The 23,473-nt window shown below is 37.7% G+C and overlaps 1 protein-coding gene across 50 annotated transcripts in view; it reads left to right on the plus strand.

The window, feature by feature from the left end:
- ZMYND11 (zinc finger MYND-type containing 11) overlaps positions 1-23,473 on the plus strand; it is a 117,396-nt gene that overhangs the window by 77,366 nt on the left and 16,557 nt on the right. For 28 of the 50 annotated variants that reach the window (XM_077945259.1, XM_077945263.1, XM_077945248.1 and 25 more), the window contains 3 exon segments: positions 6,050-6,211; positions 22,277-22,354; positions 23,011-23,103. In XM_077945259.1, the coding sequence (XP_077801385.1) occupies positions 6,050-6,211; positions 22,277-22,354; positions 23,011-23,103 (333 nt within the window). 50 annotated transcript variants of the gene reach the window in all.

The raw sequence follows: 23,473 nt of genomic DNA on the forward strand, positions 1-23,473 counted from the left end.
CAAAGCTAGGATATTATTTGACAGATGCTTTTGATCTCACATTTAATAATTTAGTCAAAAGTGTTGAGGATGACTTAAAAATATTAAAAAGTGATGTTTGCTGTAAAACTGCTTCTCCCTTTACTTAGCTGCCATATTTGGTCTCACAGTTTCATTTCCTTGTCATAGTTAATGCCAGGACAAAACCAATGTATGAGTTTAGGAACCACAGCTGACACTTTTGGTTAAAGTCCTTCTGCCAGTTTGTGTTGCTGCTTGTGACTCGAGCAGCTGCACACAGAACTCCGGTGTTGCTTCTGTGTCCTGCTTCTATTTGAGAACCTTCTTTTCACATGCTCCAGTTGGTACTGCCTGTGAGCAGGATCTCATACTACTTTTAAATAGGCCTGGGGGGCATCTTTTTTTTTTTTTTTTTTTTTTTTGAGAGAGGGTCTCCCTTTGTCACCCAGGCTGGAGTGCAGTGGCACAGTCACGGTTCACTACAGCCTTGACCTCCTGGCCTCAAGCAATCCTCCTGCCTCAGCCTCCAAAGTAGCTGGGACTACAGGCATGTGCTACCACACCCAGCTAATTTTTTCATTTTTTTGTAGAGACAGGGTCTTGCTATGTTGCCTAGGATGGTCTCGAACTCCTGGCTTCGAGTGATCCTTCTGCCTCAGTGACCCAAAGTGCTGGGATTGCAGGCATGAGCCACCATGCCTATATCTTTTTAAATGAAAAGGTAGAATTCTATATCTTTTGCTTTTTCTCATTTAAGGCTTTTGACACATATTTTAAAACATAATTAATGAAAATACATATTATCTGGCTTCTTAAAGAGATTAACCTATTATGTTGGGGATAAACAAACTTAAATCTTAATTTACAGAGGGCCAAGATAGACACTTCTTTTCTGTCATCATCTGTTCTTCCCACCTCAAAATGCCCAGTCTAAAAAAAGTTTCGGGTTATATTTCTCTTGAAATTTAGCTTAGCTCACATCTTTTAGATAAGAGATAGGATTGGAATTTATGGCTTTATTCTTCGGAACTACCACCATAAGCAGCTATGGCAAGCAGGGGCTCCCTTGCATTGTTCTTGAGAAAAATACTAAGTGAGGCTGTATTCAAACTGAGCCTGACTCCCCCAACCCCTGCAACCCTTTTATATATATATGGCATATTACAGTAAGAATTCCTTTTTAAAGTTTTAGGTCTTTATCTTTTTCTTGATATAATTACAGTTATAATAGTTGTCGTAAATTAATCATATGTTTTAAGTGCCCTTAGTGCCAAATTTGATACCCCTTGGATACTGTTGATTTATTTAATATGAAATATACCTTTTGTTAATTTTTATGGATAGGTGTATATGTTTATGAGGTGTGAAATATAACTTATTCTGTTACTTACTTGCAGAACCACATATTTCTTCCAAATGTCCATTCCCTATCTTAGTTACAAAAATATAATCATTTACCAAGTTAAGTATTGGTGATTATTAGAAATCATTTATACTGTGGTTCTATGTGCATTTAAACTATAATATACTTAGAAATTATTCTTGCTTTGGTAAAAGAATTTCCTTCTTATTCAATAGGGTTTTTTGGGTCATGCTGTCTTATTATACTCTTTTAGGTTTATTATGATTGTGTGTGTATATGTTTCTTTTTCTTTTTCCTTCTGTCTAAATTCTGTTGCACTGAGCAACGTTGTAATATTTTTATTTTAAATATAAGTAATATTTAAAATTACTGGAAATATGTAACCATCAGATTCTTATCTCCTAATCTCCTAATGATTAACAGAATTTGTTAATTAAGCTAAACCTAGAATTGTAGAGAATTATTTTTACATTGCATCTACATTAAAATGCTATCTCAAACACACATACTTGGTTGTATAATATTTATCTACTCAGTAGAAAGAGGAAATTACTTTAAAAATTGCTTTTGGATTATTGATGAGAGTGGATTATACTTTAGAACACTTTATTCGAACAGTTCTTCCACATATCTCCCTTCTGACTTGACTGAGCAACTCTTTCTGTGCTTCGGTTTGGTCTCTAAACCAGAGTTAATATTTCTTGCTCTGTCTAGCATATAGAAGCGTTGTGGGCTGGGCGCAGTAGCTCACACCTGTAATCCTAGCACTTTGGGTGGATTGCCCAAGCTCAGGAGTTTGAGATCAGCCTGGGCAACATGACGAAATCCTGTCTGTACTACAAACACAAAAAATTATCTGGGTGTGGTGGCGCATGCCTGTAATTCCAGCTACTCGGGAAGCTGAGACTCGAGAATTCCTGGAACCCGGGAGGCAGAGGTTGCAGTGAGCCACGATTTCGCCATTGCACTCCAGCCTGGACGACAGAGTGAAATTCTGTCTTAAAAAAAAAAAAAAAAAAAAAGGTGTGAAATACAGATGTAATAATGAATTTTAAAATGCCTAGCAAAGAAATGTGCACATATATATATAAAATTATAAGCATGTTATATCATTTTGTGACTTGGTCAGTTCTTGTTCTGTGCACTGAGTAGATAATAATAATAAGAACACTTCCTGGGTGCTCACATTGTGCCAGGCACTCCTGTAAGGACTATCTGTGTATTAACTCATTTGATTCATAGAAAAACCGTGTAGACTGGGTACTATCATTTTGTTAATTATACAGATAGAAAATGACACACAGAAGATAAGCATTCTGCCCGAGATTATACAACTGCGAATGCCAGGGCCAGGATTTGAACCAATCTAGCTCTAGAGTCTTAACCAAATGCTATATGAATGACAGAGGCTTAGATCAATAGGCTACTGTTAGAGATGGATTTTTCTACTAGATTCTGAGGACAGCCTGTATAAATTTCATGTTCTGGTGAGGTGTTGACTTGACCACACTCACATTCATCATTTCCGATTTTTAAAGAATCCAGTGTGATCCAGTTTTAGTAAGACATGCATTCATGTCTTGTGCAAGTTTATAATGGCGCTGAATTTATTAGCAAAATATTTTTCTAATATCATTATGGTTTTCATGGTACATTGGGGAGAGATTTTCTCTATGTCCATTTGTAGCTTTTGTGTTGGTTAGTTGAAAAGTTTCCTCTACAACTAGTAATGACTCTTTATGTTTGCATGCTTCTGTCTTTTCATTATTGATTAGCACATTGATAGATTATCAGTTAATATCATCTGTAAAATAGTATACATCATATAGGAAATAATAAACAGTTTGACCCTGTGTGAAATCCCTTTAGCCCTGTGTATTGCCTGACATTTAGCAAAGTTAAGTAGTGAGACCAAGATTATTTTGTTTTATTTTGAAAGGCCTACAGTATGCAGCCTTTCTCCAGGACAGCAGCCCCAAACAAGGTGAACTAATTTTGCACTATGTTATTTTACTGTAATTCTGCTTTATTTTTTGTATTATATTTCTCTTTTACCTTAGGCTAGCTTAGTTAACTCTTGCTAGATTCGTTTGGTAAAACCATACTATCTTTACATGGCTTCTAGTTTTGAATTTTGTGCTGGTAGGTTTGCTATTTAAAAGCTTTCATGTTTTGAATTGGCATTTCACATATGCTGTTACTCAGGCTATCTCTAGAGTAGCTGATGACATCTGGGGGAATCCAGTGAAAATGTAAACCTAGGGTTTTTGACATACATGTCTGAGTGCTAGTCAAAAAGCATTATGTAAAGGATTTCTATTTACCAAAAGACAAATTGTAGGCAGCCTGTCCTGTAATGAACATGCCTGTATGATTCATACCTCAGGAAAATATTTCCTGTGTTCAGAGTCTAATAACTTTTGAATTTGATTTTGCATGTTTTGCATATTCTGAACAGCTATTGCCATGATTAAAAGAATGGACAGCACTGCTGTCCCAGCCCATACTTTCTGTCTGAGAATGGAGCTGGTTATATGCCATCGTATAAACATGTCCAGATGTTTCTCTTTTACTTCATTTGAGTTATGCTTTCATTTCTATAATTGGTTATGAAAAACTAGGTCAAGAATTAAACACCCTATCAAAGAAAGACCCATTTTTATCTTCATTTCATGGGTGGATGGGGAAAGAGTAGGGATGCAAAGAGGTAAAGGTAATGTGGAGAGGCCAGAGGTATGCACAGGAATTACACTCTTGCTTCCTTTTGTTAATTAACCTAGTAAGTACTAGAATATTTTGCCCAGCACATGAAGATGAATTAATGTAAAAAATTCAAGTAATGAAAGATGGCAATTTCTCTTTTTAATATTGAGTCAAATATAAGCCACCAAAATCCCTTAGGATGTTTTTAAAACAGCTATGAGTGTGAAGAAAATATCCTGAAATATTTTGTCCTAAATTTGGAAAGAGTACTGTTAATTAAAAGTAGAATATCTTATTTCCACCAAAACCTAATTTGTCAATGATTTTTAACATAATAATTGATAAATTGAAATAGCTAAAATGCAGCTTACATATGAGCCCATCTCAAATGGATACACCAAGGATGACGGTTTTAATACAGCCAAGCACCATACACATATATTGTTGTCGGTGTGATACCATTGTGCCCAACTTTGTGGAGTACATTATTTCCTGCCATGTGCAATCAGGGTTTTGTGTAAAAATCAGTATTTTAAGATTCCAGCCCAACTGAAATTACCCTACCAAAGGAAGTTTGTGGAGTGTATACATCTGTAGCAAATAACTAAAAATGGTCTTTGTCTTTTTCTTTATTACTTTGGTCAACACAGACTGCCAATTTCTTAATAAAAAGCAAACCAGAAAGTTTACATTTCTGCAGGATTTACTACTGTACTCTAGCCATGACTCTGGATGTGGGTTGGAAGATATGAATTTTTGAACATTCATGTACCTCTTCTCTTTTGAAGGACTGGGTAGTCCTTCGTATCTGGCACTCAGACATGGTCAAGCAGTAACACGTTTGAACCTAGTGTCCAAAGAAGTTGCTGCTTATGGAGTGAGTGCTGCATGGAAGCCCATTTATTGGGGGAGTATTGACATCAGAGAAAACAGTAAAGCTGTTCCACCTTGGAAACAGTATTGATAACAATTTATAGAAATAAAATTGATGGTGGAACCCAAATTTGGAATGTCACGGTCCCTACTGGAAGTGGCCCTGTTTATACTAACTGTGGACTTTACCCTTGTTCATTCGGTTACCACATCTACAAATAAAGTTGAAAATTAACCCATCACTCTTAGCGTAAATATATTTTAAGAAAAGCTAAGAGTAATATTTATAAATAATGAATTCTAAATTAAGAGAACTTCTAACACTCTTGTTGTGTATATTTAAAGGGTATTAGCTGTACAAAAAAAAAGATGTCAAAAATAAGAATATGTTGAAGAATGTCTGTGTGCCTGCAGTCGTGTTCTTTTATTTCTAGGAATAGCCCCAGTCAGGAAACAAGCCTACTTCCTTTTTGTTTTCTGTGGTAATCTCCTTTGGATAATGTGATTAAACCTTTAGTTTCACAGTTTCAATTTATTTTTCTAAATTCAACAGCTCTGAAAATCTGACATCCTGTCAGAACACGGACATTCTGATTAATGGTTATTTTCAATAAAACATCCAGTGCCACAGATGAGAAGATAAGAATAGTGAGCATCACCACCTATTACTATTCTCTCTGTTCCCACGGTGTGTCAAGGACTGTTATATACATATATTTAAAGCAGAGCAAAACAAAGGTTTGTTTATTTGAAATACAAAGCTATAGGTTGGTTTGGGATTCTCAGTTTACTAAAGAAATTATTCCTTAGATTATATTTCAAAATGAAAGATAATATTAGAACTGGAGTTGGCTTTGGACTTATTTCATTTTGGACTGGTTTTGCTATCAGATTATCTTAAGATATTTCTGAATATTACCACTGTTTAGGAAAGATTTTAAAATTTAAAGCAGCAACTTTCTAGGTATTTTCCCTCTTGTTTTAACACAGTAAATGTCTTTAAATTGTTTATGATGCCTAACTGCTGATGGACATTTAGTTTCAATTTTGTTCTTAGTCATTGCAGATATTGACAAAATGTCATACAAAACTATTTTGTATTTTTTGTAGGACTGGGAAACAGAAAATCATGACTGGTATTGTTTTGAATGCCATTTGCCTGGAGAGGTGTTGATATGTGACCTGTGTTTTCGTGTGTATCATTCCAAGTGTTTGTCTGATGAGTTCAGGCTTAGAGACAGCAGTAGTCCCTGGCAGTGCCCAGTTTGCAGGGTGAGTACCTATGAGCTTTCCTGTGCTGGTTAGAGGGTTGGAATTATTTCATAATAGCTTCAAAAAGATATCCCAGGTCGTCTTGCCAGGTGAATGGATAAAGGACTGGAGGGTGGGGGTTATCTAATGAAATGATGATACTCATAAATGGACATCACAGAACACATATACCGTATTTCAGGGTGTGGATTTAGAAAGTTTTAATCATGTAAAAATATATCGTCTCCCCTTCCCTTACCTGCCTCTGGCTTATGTGACTACTTTAATGGATGGCCTTTGGACATCAGAAATACGAAAGCTACTAACATCTGTTCAATAACTACTTTGTAATAAACTGTACAATTTATGGTATTCAGGAAACAGCAAAAGGCAGGTTGTTGGGGGCATTCTTTAGCTATTTCCCATTTTATATCCATGTAATGTTGCCTTTATTTTTGTCATGAGTTTGTTTTTTTTTTTTTTTTTTGCTTATATTTTACTTGGAGGGTGGAGGGATGACACATCGTGTATAAAGAATTCTAATTATTTTTTTAAAGTAAAATGAAATTGCCCTGTAGGTAAACTAGGTACTTTCCACAATTACTTTTATTCATTGATCCCACTGAGGAATATACATACTGTGATTGTTAGTTGCAGAATGTGGTATGTATGTGTATACGAGTGATATGTGGTGACTGAATATTACATATGGCATTGATGGTAATAAGGAATTATTTGATTGCAACCTCTATTATTTTATACTTAACTATTAAAATACTTATTTGAAACCATGCACATTGTCAGGATTACTCATGATGATTTCCAGTTTGTGAATATGCTTTATAATAACTTGTGTAATTTAAATATTTCTTTGCTTTTTCAAAAAACATTTTTTCACAGTATTTTCCCTCTTTGGCATCAGTCAAAAATTTCCTACTAGCATGATGAGCAAACCACAGTATATGTTCTAGTCTTCTAACTGTGGCTTTGTATTGCCTAAGTGTACTTAACGTTGCTATGTACTTGCCACTCAAATGCCTAAGTGCCAAATAAGTAATGTCAGTTCCCTAAGTCTGAGTAAATCAGTGTCAATATGTAGACCTTCTCTCTGAAGTCCACAAGAATGTCTGTAAGAAATTAGTGTAAGTGGTGCTCTGAGTTTCACAATTTTGAGCAAAGGAGCTGTATTAGTATTCATATTTTATTCTCTTGTGGATTTGGATTGTACATTTTAAAAGCAAATATACATCTTCTGTTTTCTGGTAAAAGTTTACCCTAGGGGAAGTAAAAAATTAATGAGATTTAAAAAAAGAGGCAATGTTACTGGTCAAATGGGGATCCTAATGTGGACACAGGAATTGGAAATACAGCTCTGAGGAGTATGTCTGTGTCTCTACAGCCGTTGCTCTTTTGTATTTAATATTCTTATTTTCGTAGTAAATAGCTTAAACGAAAATACTGGGACTTCTAAGGGCAGGTTAAGCTTCTTTGTAGATATTTTATATTTTTTATGGTAAGAATGGGAATTGAACAATTATTATCCCCTTGCAGAAAATGTTTAATACTTCTTCCGTCAGAAAGTGTTTAATACTTCTTCCGTCAGAAAGTGTTTAATACTTCTTCCGTCAGAAAGTGTTTAATACTTCTTCCGTCAGAAAGTGTTTAATACGTCTTCCGTCAGAACTCGTTATCACGTTGTCTGATTCCGTGCTGTGTTTCCTTTATTTATTTATTTATTTTTGAGACGGGGTCTCTCTCTGTCACCCAGGCCGGGGCGCAGTGGCGCGATCTCGGCTCAGTGCAACCTCCACTTCCTGGGTTCAAGCGATTCTTCTGCCTCGGCCTCCTGAGTACCTGGGATTACAGGCACGTGCCACCATACCTGGCTAATTTTTGAATTTTTGAATTTTTAGTAGAGACGGCGTTTTGCCATGTTGGCCAGGCTGGTCTTGAACTCCTGACCTCAAGTGATCCGCCCACCTTGGCCTCCCAAATTGCTGAGATTACTGTTGTAAGCCATCGTGCCCGGCCTGGGTTTCCTCTACCCTTTGCTGATTAGATGAAATTTTTACAGTGTTACTGGCTTACACAGAAACATGATTACCCTATTCTGTTCTGTTCTTCTCCTTTCTTTTTGCCTTTGTCAATCTAGATATTTTTATACTGCTATATAATTGTGCTTACTGAAATGATGCTGTCAATAGAAAATCTTGAATATTTCATTCATTTTATGGTCTGTGAGCTACTCCCTGCTAAGGCTCAAAAAGCCTGTTTTCCAGGGTGAGGATGGAGAGTTTTATCTTGAGCTTTAAATTTTCCAAAGAAATAATTAATTCGTTTTAGATCCATTCTATTGTTTTATGGTATTCAAGTAAAAGATAAGTGCTAACAATTCCTTTCCTTTGAGAAGGGGTAATAATAATCTCGAAATTGTAATGGAAGTTTTAATATCTTTAAGGTGAAGTTATTGGTTGATTTGTTTTAAATTTTAAATAAAGTGTCAAAACTTTGAGTAAAGCCGTTTTTAATAATCTAAGAAGAGAGTGACCAGATTTAAGTAATCATGGACTAAGAGAACTTAGAGTCTATAGACAGAAACTCAAGAACTGTGGTTCCGAATCAGAATAACTTTCTGCTGTGGGTTTGTTTTTTTTTTTTTTATGTTTGGAAATAATATGGATTAATTAGATATGTTGATAAAGAATGTTGAAGATAAGGTGCCATAGCCAAATTTTCATATGGTAAAAATAATAAATGGAAGCTAACCATTACTATCTAAAACTGACAATGAAAAGAAGCCCTTTTCTAACAGTTTGCAGTGATTGGAATACTCTTCACTCTTACATTCCTGTCTCTCCCTTACAGTGTTGAAAGCGCCACTGAGAACGGGTGTTCTGTCTTCTAGCTGTCACCTGTGTTACCAGATTTAATTCAGCTCAAGCAGCTTTATCTTATGTATCTATTTCTGAAATGTTTTAACAGGACAGTAATAGGCATTTTTCTCAAAAATAGTTTTGTGACTTTCCGTAATAAGTCTCTAGAATCTTATAACCCTGAGAATAGTTCTTCGGAATGTCTGCCTTTCTAAAAAATAAACTTTTGCTTTATGGACACAGTAGATTATTATTGAAAAGTAGCTTATTAATATCAGATTAGATTTTACTTTGAGAAAGATTTAAATACTGTCTAGTTTCACACTTTTACTGAGATCTCTCTCATTAAGTTTTAGAAAAGAGATTTTAATTTTTTCTATAAAAATTCAAATAATTTAGAATAGGATAAGAAAAACAAAATTCCCAGAAACCGTATTCCATAGTAGGTAATATTCTCACAGACTTCTTCCTGTGTTTGTGTGTCATTTTGTTTGTATCTGTATCCCCATGACTTTACGTACATTACTGGATGTGGCTAGTGTGTGTGTACTCGACAGTATCCCAGAATGACCTTTTTTTGGCACCTGTTACCAGTATCCCAGAATGACCTTTTTTTGGCACCTGTTACCAGTATCCCAGAATGACCTTTTTTTGGCACCTGTTACGATTTGAGAGGGCATGCTGTAACTTACCTGACCAGTTCCCCATGCAGCAGGCGTTCATGATTTCTACTGTTCTGTATGGAAACGCCTGTCAAATGTCAAAGGTGGCATGCAAATGCTATCCTGGAAATCATGCCCCCTTTCCAACTTCTGAGCAGGAGTCTTCTCATTATTATTTATTTCTGAATGAAACTGAAGTTTATATTTTGTTTTCTTTTATTTGAATTTTATTTTCCTGAAATAGCCACGAATTTTCCAGGAAAAAAAATGAGAATAGCATACTATTTTGTGAAACTTGCTTTTAAGATTTTGTTTACAAAAAAGAAATACCTTTAAAACACAATATAGTCCATTGCATTTTTTTAAGATAGAAAATTATATACATTTATGTAATGCTGCCTGAACACCTTTGGTAGGATAAGTTTATTAACATGGGATTTTTAGGTTTAAAGGATAGTGTACACGTTTAAATTTTTGATAAAATCACTAGCTTGTTATTCAGAATATTATACCCATGTACATCAACAGCACATGAAACTACTTTTCAATTTTTTATTGCCTATTTGATAAGATGAATTTTTTTATTTTTTATTTTTATTTTTTAGGCAGGGTCTTGTTCTGTCACCCAGGTTGGAGTGCGGTGGCACGGTCATGGCTCACTGCACCCTCAACCTCCTGGGCTCAAGCCAGCCTCCCGCCTCAGCTTCCGAGTAGCTAGGACTATAGGTGCACACCACTATGTATGGCTCATTTTTAATTTTTTTCTGGAGACAGGGTCTCGCTGTGTTGCCCAGGCTGGTCTTGAACTCCAGAGTTCAAGCAATCCTCCTGCCTTGGCCTCCCGAAGTGCTGGGATTACAGGCATGTGCCACCACACTGGCTGTCTCATTTTAATTTTGCTTCATTTTCATATATATAGTTCCCATATTACAAAGTCATTGTATACTTTGAAGGCATGGTTAGAGACAGACATGTGCTTGGACATGTGTGTGTGTCCGTGTGCTCCATGCTTGCTGGATTGCAAGCCTGCTGGTGAAAATCATGATACTGTAATTGATGGGCAAGGCAGTCTGTCATAAGAAGCCCTGGGCAGCCAGCCTGCTGGGCTGGCAGACTGCCTCACGGAGCAGGGCTGTGCGAGAGCCTCTGGTGGTGGGAAGGGTCTCTGTGCTGTGCGGTGTGAGCCGCTGACCTTGTGTCTCTGTGGAGCCCTTGAATGTGACTTGCAGACCGAAGAACTGGACTTCAGTTTGCCACGTGTGGCTTGTAGCTACCATATTAGATAGTGCAGTTTTGGAACATGCATGTTCTCAATGCCTATACCACTCCAACGGAAGCATCTTTAGGTATAAAATATCGACCTCTTGAGAGGCGCCTAGCATTTATCTCCCCATCATGCCAGAGTTACAACTTGGAGAGTTCTTAAAGAAGCACACAACTACTTGACTCCCCACCCTTCCTCTCCCTTGTATACACAGCAGGTTCTATAGCAAACACTGCCCTGCACAGATTAGTGGCTATCACATCTGATAGTGTTGCTTTTGCTCAAATGCCTCACAAAAAGTCAGCAAATTAGCTTTTTAAAAAACTGTATAGCAAAACAAAGTGTAGATTTTTTTCCCAAAATAATTGGCACTGTTTAGGTTAAGAATTTGGAGACATGGTTTGAAAGTGGGCCCCTATTTCTTCCTCTTTAATATACGCATGTTTCTTACATAAATGAATTTTGATTTCATAACATAGAGGAGTTGTAGATTCATGTTATTTCCCCTATTTAAATTCAGATAAATGCAGTTTTCATATGTGGACTAAATGTATCATTCAGAAATAGAATTTAGGGCTTTAAATTTTGTATGATGTGCTTTTACAGTAAGTGAGTTACAGAGAAAGTGAGTAAATGGGAAAATCACAGTGAGCTACCTGTTTTCTTTTCCATACTTGGCCCGCTGAAATGGAATACCGCTCCACTGAAATCCCTTCAAGGACTTTTGTCTTGGAATTTTACAATTGCTTTATAATGTTAAATTTTTATATTACTATTCTTTATATCATCTAACAAACTTTGGTGTACATCCCACTTTGAAATAAAAGGATCAAATGAAGTCAGAAAAGACAAGTCAAGGTAATACAGAGGGGACATATTATTCCCGTGTGTCTTTAAAAACTGGAAAAGACTCATCCCCTACAAATGTTTCCAAAGGCATTTTTCTCTGTTTAAGGATCACAAGTTTTAAATTTTATGTTAATGTAGGGCGAATCAAAATCAGCCCACTTAACAAAATGTAGAAACACAAGAAAATGCAGATGAGGAAATAAAGAAGAATCTGTGTGGAATAATTTTATTACTAATTTCAAAATACTTTGGTTCTACATCTAATCCAAAAAGTCCTCCCAAATTTGCAGCACTTGATTCTCTGACTCATGTTCTTGACCATTAGGCGCTTACTGAGATCCAACGAAGAGAGCTATTTGGTAGTACTTCCACATTAGTAGGAACTATTCCTAAAATTTATTTGCTCCTGCCCTTTTAAAAATACTCAGAATGATATGTGTTTTGCAGGACAGTTAATACTTTAAAAATAGACTCATAGAAGTCTATAGAAAGCATTTAAAATTAAATTTTAACTTGGAATGTTAAGCCTCATGTACTTTTTAAAACTCCCCATTGGGAGTTCACCTAGAGCTTTATCAGTTGGGTGCGCACTGGCATGCCAGTGTTGACTTAGGTCTAGGTAGGTTATGTTTGAGGCATTTGTACTATAACTTTTTGTTGTTGAGATGGTTAAAGAAAAAAAAATGATGAAATCTCTGTTGAAATTAGAGAAATTTGTTTCTGAATATAGTTTTCACGCCTTTGGGTATGTAGGCAGTACAGTCTTTTTAAATTCCAAAAGTAAAGAGAATACACATATAATGTTTAGAATGAAAAATGGGATCAAATGCTGAATGAAAATACTTTGAACATAAATTCCTTATTATGTATCTATGAAGCTATAACTGCTCTTGCTTTCTGATAAACCATCTTTTAGTGTGGGAAATTTATTAATATTTTCACCCCAAATGTAAGTACCTTTACACCTTCAAGATACATATTAACAAATCTAGAATGGAGATTTGATTTTTAAATAAGTAGAAATCGAAGCCATTGTTTTCTTAAATAGTAGACATAGTATTGAAAAACAACTAATGAACATCAATCAAATATTTTTACAATTTTTAAGACAACTGGGTCTTATAATTTTATACTAACAAAAGTAGAAAGTTAATTTTAGAAAGATTGTGTCTGAGCCAGGCACTTTGACAAGGCAGATTTGCAGTTCACCACAAGCTTAATTGGAGGAAAAAATAATGGGAACAATGATAAAGCCAGAGGATTTAAAAATTGGATCTATAATATAAAACTGTAAAATCTTATGTATTGTTATTGAATCTAGGCCCAAACAAGAAGAAAAAAAGCTCACATAATTTTCCATGTTACCTTCCTGTGGTGAATTTAACGGTGGTTATGATCAGAAAGGATATGACTGTGAAATGTTTTGAATGTTGGTGTATTTGGCCTTTGTGATATATCTTTTGGTGGTTTGTTTAGAATCCTATTTGAAGTTTATCTTTTAACTCTGAGGGATTGAGAAGGTGATACTGGGCTGGTTCCTACATCAGGATGCTTACAACTTAATGTAGATTAAATAGAAGCTCACTCAGTGTTTCCAAAGTTGATGAACTGAAAATATTTACAAAGTACACACAGTTTCCTTGTGTTACCTCTGCAGTGCAGAAGGGATGAGAGGGAATGGGAAAGTAGGTAGTACATTGACTGGATGTCAGCCCCGTTAATCAAAGAACAAGTAATATTCATGCCTCGACCTGAAGACGGAGACATTTAACTTATTTTCTGAAAAGAATGGAAAGATTTATTCCGCTGAGGAATGCATTCTGCCTCTGCCGTTCAGTCTTGTTCTTCCTTTAGAGACTAGTGTTATGTAGAAGGGGAAAGGAACAAGTAGATACAAAACCTGTGTTCCATAAAATTTTTCTCACTTCCCTTTCCTATTTCTAAGTGGTATAGCACACCACCGAGGGGTAAAGTTACCAGAAAAAGTGCATTAATATTGAATGATAAAATTTCTGATATGCATAGCACCCTTGGCTCTGTAGATAAATGCTATTTTAGCAGTTTGTGTGTGTGTGTGAACCTGTGGGCATAGTGGATTTAGAAATACTACATGTTTTTCTATCGCAGTTTGTTTTGTAGACGATATTTGAGAGATGCTTTCATAGTTACTAAGTCAGCCCAGTAGTAGACTGGCTGCTACAAAGCTGCTCATATCATGTGAACCCTTGATCTTAATGAAAATGTATCTTCCATTAGAGAAGAAAGAGTTGGCCTTGTAAAAATTAATAAATATAGATACAGCCACAGTGGTATTCAGTGGCATTTTGTAAATCTGGATGAACAATTCTTGTGCGTCAGTGATTCTACAGGACTAACTTATTGACTAGGGAGTGGCCCGTGACTGGAGTCTTCTTTGCCAGGATGCTCTAATAATCTACCTTGAGACATTCTTAGTAGTTTGAATTCTCTTGAGGTCCTACTTTTACCTATAATAAGGCATATCTGTGATAGCTTAGAGGAGGTTTTTAAACTTGAATTCTTACAAGTTAAAAAAACTGCTCTCAAAAGCTCAAGTGCAAATACCTGTTGGGACAGTCTGTGTGGGAGAGTTAGGGTGCGGCTCTATGGAATCCTGCGTAGTTCAGTGTGATTCGTTCCAGAGGAGAAGTGGGTAGGTCAAGTTTTCTACCATTAACACTAGCAATTGGTGTGATGTACTGTTCTTCTGGTCTAATAGGTAGGTGATTTCAGTGTGTCAGTACTGGGAGTGAAAAAACTGAGCAGGAGTATATTTTTAGAAAATAGTTTTAGAAAATGATTTTCATTGATGGGCTACTTGAGTCTTAGTGGTTTGAAGGGAGAAGGGGCAGGATAGGGTAACTCATCACCACTTACACTAGACCAGCTTCACTTTTAAAGTCTCAATTATTGGGGCTTCTTAAAAATTCTGTGTTATTTCCTTTATATTCCATTGTTGCAAGTGGGTCTAGAGGATATTGCAGAGTGTCTTGACTTCTGTAACAACATAGAATCAAAATAAATTAAAAAACAGCTCCTAGATCTCCTCTATAATTCTGATTGCAGAACACAAAAGAACCAAAATAAATTTTATCTAAGAGAATTTTATCTAAGAGGATTTATTTTGATTCTTTTGTGTTCTGCGATTAGAATTATAGAGGAGATTGAGGAGCTGTTTAATCCCTAAGATGATACAGGTAATTTATATGTAGATTAGTATTTCTACAAATAAGATCTAGAGGCCACTTGTACAGGAATCACCTCGTGTGCTTGTTTAAAACACAGCCTCCCACTGGGCGCGGTGGCTCACGCCTGTAATCCCAGCACTTTGGGAGGCCGAAGCGGGCGGACCACGAGGTCAGGAGTTCAAGACCAGCCTGGCCAATGTGGCAAAACTCCATCTCTACTAAAAATACAAAAATTAGCCAGGCGTCGTGGCACCTGCCTATAGTCCCAGCTACTCAGGAGGCTGAAGCAGAAAAATCGCTTGAACCCTGGAGGCGGAGGTTTGCTGTGAGCCGAGATCACACCACTGCACTCTAGCCTGGGTGACAGAGTGAGACTCTGTCTCCAAAAAAAAAAAAAACAGCCTCCAGGGTTCCACCCCAGACAGGCTCTGGGGATAAGGCTCAGGAATCTACATTTCCAGTCAGTACTGTAGGTGGCTATGCTCACTAATATTTCAGTGAGCTCTTGGTGACATTATTCTTGATTGTTAGAAGTCAGCAATTGATATTTCAGTGTCCTCTGGCAATGAAATGATTCATACATCAGAAATAAAATGATTTATGTTGGTCAGAATATGCTGACACAGACTTGGGTGTAACTGCTTCCCATTTTAGATGGGTCCTCATATTCTTGAGTTTAACTGCATGGAACAGTTTCTCTAGTAGGCAATGAACACAGTAATGAGTGTCACCAGTTCAATTCAACTGATACGTATTGAACATTTACTGTGTGCCAGGTCCTATGCATGGCTGTTGCAAAAGAACGCTGAAATTGACATTATGGGCCCTGCTTTCACAAAACTTAGTCAACCTCTAGGGGTCAGCCTGTGTTTTTGTACTGCCTGTGAGCTAAGAATGGCTTTTATGTTTTTAGATTGTTGAAGAAAAATGACAAGAGAAATAATTTTGGCCGGGCGCGGTGGCTCAAGCCTGTAATCCCAGCACTTTGGGAGGCCGAGACGGGCGGATCACGAGGTCAGGAGATCGAGACCATCCTGGCTAACCCGGTGAAACCCCGTCTCTACTAAAAAATACAAAAAACTAGCCGGGCGAGGTGGCGGTGCCTGTAGTCCCAGCTACTCGGGAGGCTGAGGCAGGAGAATGGCGGGAACCCGGGAGGCGGAGCTTGCAGTGAGCTGAGATCCGGCCACTGCTCTCCAGCCTGGGCGACAGAGCGAGACTCCGTCTCAAACAAACAAACAAAACAAAACAAAACAAAAAGAAATAATTTGTGATGTGAAAATTATAAAAAATTCAAATTTTAGTATCCAAAAGTTTTCTCTGAACACAGCCACACTCGTGATGTGTGCATTACTCATGATTGCTTTGTCACTACAACAGCAGAACTAAGTAGTCAAGACAGAGACCAACCACATGGTCGCAAAGCCTAAAATATTTGCTCTCTGGCCCTTTCCATAAAATGTTTCCTGACTTTTGGTCTAGTTTGCTGTGGAAAGAATATTCTGGATATTGGGAATGCCCAAGGAAGGTTGAAGCCCTTGTCTCGTTTAATCACAGACGTGGGGACTTGGCTGAGGTGAACTCTAGCTGCATAGATAAGTATGTCTGAAAAAAGAAGTCTGGATTTCCAATTTTGCACTTCTTTCCTGCTTTTGGATACTCAGTGAACCGAAATGACCAAGATCTCCACAGGTTCATTTTCTGCCAAAATAGGTTTCTATGACTGAAAAACTGTATCTCTATAAAGAACTGAAAATTCTGTACTAATAAAGGTATTTAGTCCTGAATGCTCCTTTAAGTAATGATCCTTGGGCATCATTATCAATAGTCAGCTATGGATAAACTTTGACAAGATCAGGAGTGGCCAATAGTGTCTTCCAGGCAGAAACACCGAAGGGCACCAAGTGTTTCTGTTACTTGATTCATGCTTTGTCTGTTTTCTACCTAGAGGCATCTGGTTCAGTGTAGCCTGGCAGTTACTTACAGCTGGCTTAAGAATCCCTTGTTCAAGATGTTCACATTTTCTGTTATTTTTTTCTTAAAGGAGGGCAGTCTCAACATGTACTTTAGTTCTTCCATAAACATCTGCAGCACTGCTTCAGATCTGTGATTACTGTCACTTTTAAGTAGTTACAACAACTTTGCCATGCCATAGAATGTTTCTTTCTTGATTACTTGTCAAAGTTAACCACAGTCACTCCCACATGCCAGCAGGTGATGTGAACTCTGGATTCTGACCTGAACCCTGTTACAGGGAGGCCTTGGTTGAAGAATCCTCAGGCCTGCAAATTGAGAATAGGAATAATTCTTCAAAGCCTGAGAAAGATTTGGATCCGAAATAATCTGTACATATTATAAAGCATTGTTTTAATGTTTTTCTGACCTTGTTGTCAAGAGCTATCTGCTTAGTTTACTTCAGAAGCTACCTCTTTCTTAGTTGTAGCTTTTTCTCAAGTCATTGACAATGTTTTGGTCTGGCTGACAGGCGCCAGCTGAAGCCCTTCAGTGTGAACGCCACAGAAAGCAGCTCCACAGCTTGTTACCTTAAACACCCCCAGAAATCTCCTTGGACAGCCCTGGGACAGAGTGTGCAATGTCCTGTTGATTTCTTTTGTGAAATGCCAAGTCTCTAAATTATAACTAGAAAGTCTTGGAAAGAAAACCCTCAAGTTTATCAAATGTGAAAGCATCTTACAGCAAATGTTTTGTTCCTACAAATCACTGGGAGGGATTTTGCTTCTGTCGAGAGTCCTCTTGTTTGTTTGTGTCAGTTCACCGAGAAAGCGCCTCAGCCTGTGAATCTGGGAGCAGTTTCTGTCAGCCTCTGTGGCCTTCCCTGGGGTGGTGTGAGGCCCATCACAGAGCAGTGCTTGAGAAGGGCTTCATGGTGTCTGGAATAGGATTCCTCATTTATCACCGAAAAGGTGGGTGGGCAACAAGTAAATAAAAGGAACATAGAAGCTTTCAACAAAATAATCTCCTTTGACTGTGAAATTCCTTTTAGTCAGTCCTTCTATACAGCCCAAATCATTGAAGTTTCTAACTATAATAACTGAAAAAATAAAAAACCCAAATACTTAAAACATAACCCCCATAGCACCCTTAGCGTATAAATGAGAGAAGTATTCCTCTTTGTGCGATTGAGTAGATTGAGACTGTCCTAGAGCTGGTAAGTTAGGATTCAAAATAAAAACTCAGGTTAACCTCCAGATCCCTTTAAAAGAGCATGTGAAGACACACCACTTGACATCTCAGAAGACCAGCACAGGTTACAATCAGGGCTGCTGCACCAGTGTGTGCTTGTCCGTGTTTCTGTGGCGCGGTCTCTCAGGAAGTTGGGGCAGCGCTCTTAATCACACCTCTCGGAAACCCCTGGGGGCTTTCAGGACTATGAATGCCTAGACCCCATCCTGCAACCAGTTGTATCAGAATTTCCGGGGGTGGCACCTAAGACATTGGTGGGGTTTTTTCCTTTGAGGTAAAATCACATATACACTGACATGCACAAGTCTTAGGTGCCATTCGAAGAATAGACAGGCGTGCACTGGTACAACCCAAGTCCCATCAAGCTACGGGGAAGCTCGCTCTTGTCCTGGGCCAGTAGATCCCCACTCCCACGCCCCCTCCTCAGACAACCATTGTTCTGGTTATTTTCCATGAGGGGTAAGTTTGGCCTGTTCTAGAACTTTATAGAAGTAGATATTGATGTTTCTTAAAGGCTTCCCAGGTGGTTCTACTGTAATAGACACGTAAGTAGGATATCTGAATCTGAATGGTGCTTTGTTAAAATGAGGTGTAGAAGACACTCCTGGGGTAGTTATGAAGGCAATATCTTCAAAGAATTCTGGAAGTTTCATCAGAGTTGAGAAGATGGGGTGGGCCCCATCCGGGTGACCTTGTTTCCTTTCATGCTTTACTCAGTCATTTTTCCAGGCCCAGATTACCACTTTTAATTGCACTCAGAAGGAAAGAGATACTCTAGCAAACTAGTTCTAAGCATTTTTAAACAGACAAAATCAGACTTTCATCCTCTATTATACCACTTCGTTTTGTGAAATTAAGGCACTCAGCATGAACTGCCTGCATTCTGTCTTTCCAAAAATAAGGAAATGTTGCTTGCACATGGTTACACCAAATTAGCAATTGATTTAAAAATGTTTAAACAGATAGAACCAAGTTTGTGAGAGCGTGTAATATCCACAATTTATGTTAATTCTCTAAAAAGAGTAGGAACTAAATATAGACCTTTATTTAAACTGGGTAATTACATGAACAAGTGTTACCTAAACTTCTGTACTACCGTTTCAAAGAAAGAACAATCTAGTTAAGATGTTTTAGCTATAGTGATATTAATTCTGATATAAAATTCTGATTCTAGCAGTGCATAATCTTTGCCCATATAGAAACAATGGATTGCTTTATTTTCTAAAGAGTTAGAAACGAGAGAGGTGAACGTGCAGAAAGGAAAAAACAACAAGAAACTCCTGCACATAATGCAGTGCACAGTACCTTGAGACAGAAGCAAGAGGTCTTGGCTGGATGGAGCAAGGCTGGTCAGCAGGGCTCAGGCCTCCTCTCCCAGCTGTCACTACTCAAGGGACCAAGAGCCTAGAGCTAAGATCCAGAGGGGAAGGGATTCCTGCCCTGTTGAATTGATGGAAGGCTGTGCATGATAGTGGAATATTAAAATTATATTTCAGCGCTACATAACAGTGCTGGTTGTATCTTTCCTTTGAATAATGTTTCCTATTAAAGGAACCAGAACCCCACTGATGGTATTATGAGACTTCTAACCTGGTGTAGATTGCTATTATGTCTGAATTTAGATAAATTCATACTTTAATGATATTGATATTTGAAATCAGTTTTAATAGTGCACCCAAAGTTTGAGTTGGCATGAGAAAAGGCCATGTGGCTAGAAGCATGAGTTTTTATTCTCCTTTCTTTTAAGAAGAATGTAGATTTTATAAGCGCCAAGAACAACATAGCAATCTCTGACCTTCTTAGCTTTTCTCCTCCCTGTATCTGACAGTTCATCACTCTGCTTATTTAGTACAGAAAGCAGTGCACTGAAGGGTGTCCATTCTAGTAAGTAGCTGACCGTGCTTCAGATCCAGGGCGCACCTTCTGCATTCCTGTGTGAGATGCCGAATGCAAAACGGAGGATCGTTTTTTATTGTGGTCTAGGGTACAAGTGTACAAGAGGTGCCCGCTAGTATTTCACAAATGTGTGTGTGTGTGTGAAAAGCACTGGGGATCTTGTTAAAAATGAGAGTGGTTTTCAGTGTTCTCACTACAAAAACCATTTAGCTCTATTTCGCCATTGCACATATTTCAAAACATCACACTGTACCCACAAGTATATATAATTTCATTTTGCCAATTAAAATTTCAAAAAAGTTTTTTAAAGAGTTGCTAACCAATGCTGCTGATTAAACAAACTTAATAACTAAAGTTTTGTCTCTAAACAGTGCATATGGCCAAATACTGTGCTAATAAATTACTTGAGTGAGTTCTTCATATCCTCCTTCATGTGGCTGTGCTCAACTCATTTTAATTTCAGTTAAGTTCTTTTGTTAGTTTTCAAAAAGAGAATTCTCAAGTTACATCAGTTCCCCCTCCCAACACCAAAAAAATAAACACCAAGATTATAAACCCTGGGTTCAGGAAATTTCATTGCACTTTACGTTCCATATCTGTGCCATGGGTACTGTCTTGGCCATGCATCACAGTCACCTGAGGAATAAACAAATGAACAAGCAAATACAAATCACAGGCCCTGCCTCCAGAAATCACAGCCCAGATGCTCAGCGAGTGATGCCAGCTGCGTTTCATAGAAGTTCAGTCCGTATCTCTGATGCCAGGCCAGGCGTGAGAAGAGCGTTTTATGAAAGTTCAGTCCGTATCTGATGCCAGGCCAGGCGTGAGAAGAGCGTTTTATGAAAGTTCAGTCCGTATCTCTGATGCCAGGCCAGGCGTGAGAAGAGCGTTTTATGAAAGTTCAGTCCGTATCTCTGATGCCAGGCCAGGCGTGAGAAGAACTGCTCTGTAATCGGCGTAAACAGAGCCACTGTGGGCACTGGGCACAGGCTACAAAGCGGCCTGAGGAGAGAGCACTGACTGCACTGCCAGAGGACCTAGGTGAGAAGTGGAGTCAGGAAGGTGCAGTGCAGACATCAGGTAAATGAAGTCAAGTTTAGTTTCTCACTAGTAAAATGTGTTTCCACTTGTTATTTAGATATTTTATGTGTATCTAAACAGTGTGTGTAAGTATAATCAAGTCACTTAAGCCCTAGCTAAAAGTTCAGTTATGTGAGAAATATTTGTCCTTTCCTCTACTGTGTTTAGTATACTGGAGTGACTTCCTATGCTTACAGTTCTTTTAGGAAGAATTATACCATTGGGCAGAGAATCGTCATCTAGTGACCTGAAAAGTTAAAGCATCTGTTAAAATAGCGGCCACACCACCCATTTCCTCTGCAGTGTGAACCGATCCCATTTCCCATTTCCTCTGCAGTGTGAACCGATCACATTTGCGTGCCTGGTGTTTTGCCTTTGCTTCCTTTAGGCTGTTGTAACATCAGGGACTTTGACTAAGGAAGTAGGCACACTTGTCCTCATTTCCTAGCTGTTTAGAAATAACATGCGTAGAATCCTATTTTTTCTCCATGTGAAAGTAGACTTTTTTGGTGCAGTAAATTGAGGAACCTAACTAGCCTGCAGGCTAGACTAAGAATTGGAGTTATTCCTGAGTAGATCCATGGCGCTGAGAAGTGGAGATGTTAGTGTGCAGCTGTGCACAGTGACACAGATTTCCCAAATCACCTTTTAAACAAAGAATACTGTTATACTGAAAGTCACCATTCATTATTGCTAATTTAAGATGTTCCCTCAAAGGACTTTAGCCATTGATATTGTTTGTAAAATAAGCGATTCTCCCTTATGTCTATTATTTGTAATCTAAAAATTAAGTTTTAAAATACCAAGAAAAGAAAAAATATATACTCCTCTAAGGATATTATATCAGGTACAACATATTTTTAAATTCTCACCTTGTTCCATTAGATGCTGTTTTTCTTTGCAAATATCCAAGATTTCTCTTTGTCAAATATGTTAGAAAAAGTGCATCTTTTAATAAACTCTTTGCATACTGTTTCATATATGTCTTTTACATGAATATAGACATGAATTATCAGATTTTGTACCATTTTTTATTCTTTTATTTTCAATAGAGCATTAAGAAGAAGAATACAAACAAACAGGAGATGGGCACATACCTGAGATTCATTGTCTCCCGCATGAAGGAGAGGGTGAGTCCTGCTCAGGGAATCCTTCAAAATATCCCAAAACATATTTTACTGTGGTTCATTCTTTCAAAGTTGAAAGAGCGAGAAGTAACAAATATGTACATAGCAATATGAAGTGTGGAGAGCACCCCGTCATATTTCTTTTCTGCAGTCAACAGTTCTATAACAGGCAGTTAGATTTTTTTGTCTGTTTTTGACATGGACATTTTGACATAAGCTACATGAGATTAGAAACGTTTACATTTTTGAATGTCATTCATCAGAATGAACATTTTCATTGATGATGACTCTTTAAAATGAAAGGTTTTTCCAAATAACTATTCTATCACAACTTTAAGGAATGTCATATTAAACTATATAGTAGTATATGTACATTTTTTCTGTTAAGTTTTAAAGTACTTCCTCTGAGATTTTGCTTTAAAGGTAGAAAATCCTGGCCGGGCGCCATGGCTCCCGCCTGTAATCCCAGCACTTTGGGAGGCCGAGGCAGGAGGATTGCTTGAGCCCAGGAGCTCAAGATCAGCCTGGGTAAGATGGCGAGACCCTGTCTCTGCAAAAATAAAAAATAAAAAGATAGAAAGTATTTTGAGCTTTAGGAATTGATGTCTTACCTGCCTTCCTTTAACCACATTTAAATTGATGTACTAACACCCTCTTAGGCTATAGATCTTAATAAAAAGGGGAAGGACAGTAAACACCCGATGTACAGGAGGCTGGTGCACTCAGCTGTGGACGTTCCCACCATTCAAGAGGTAAAGTCGGTTTCTTTTATTTCCACTTCAAATAAATTTTGTTAACTAACAAGTTAAAGAATAATGTAGCAGTTAAGCAGATTTTGGTTCTTCTTCTTTCCTTGAAAGTATACTTTTTTCCACTTCCTAAAACAAAAGACAAGCATAACTACCAAATGAAGCATTATTAATTTGTAAATTTCATGTGCTTACTGTAATACAAATTAGGTGTCATCTTTAAAAGGCCTGGTTCTAAAGATGAGCAGCTTATAGCTTCTTGGTCCTTGTTGATGTAAGGAAATGCCTTACAGCCTGGGCAGTTTAGTATTTCAGATGTGAAGAATGTTTTCCAGGTTTAGCAGTGGGACCTGAGAGTTCCCCTCAGAAAAAA

Source organism: Macaca mulatta, chromosome 9 (genome assembly GCF_049350105.2).
Source record: "Macaca mulatta isolate MMU2019108-1 chromosome 9, T2T-MMU8v2.0, whole genome shotgun sequence".
Taxonomy (NCBI): Eukaryota; Metazoa; Chordata; class Mammalia; order Primates; family Cercopithecidae; genus Macaca; species Macaca mulatta.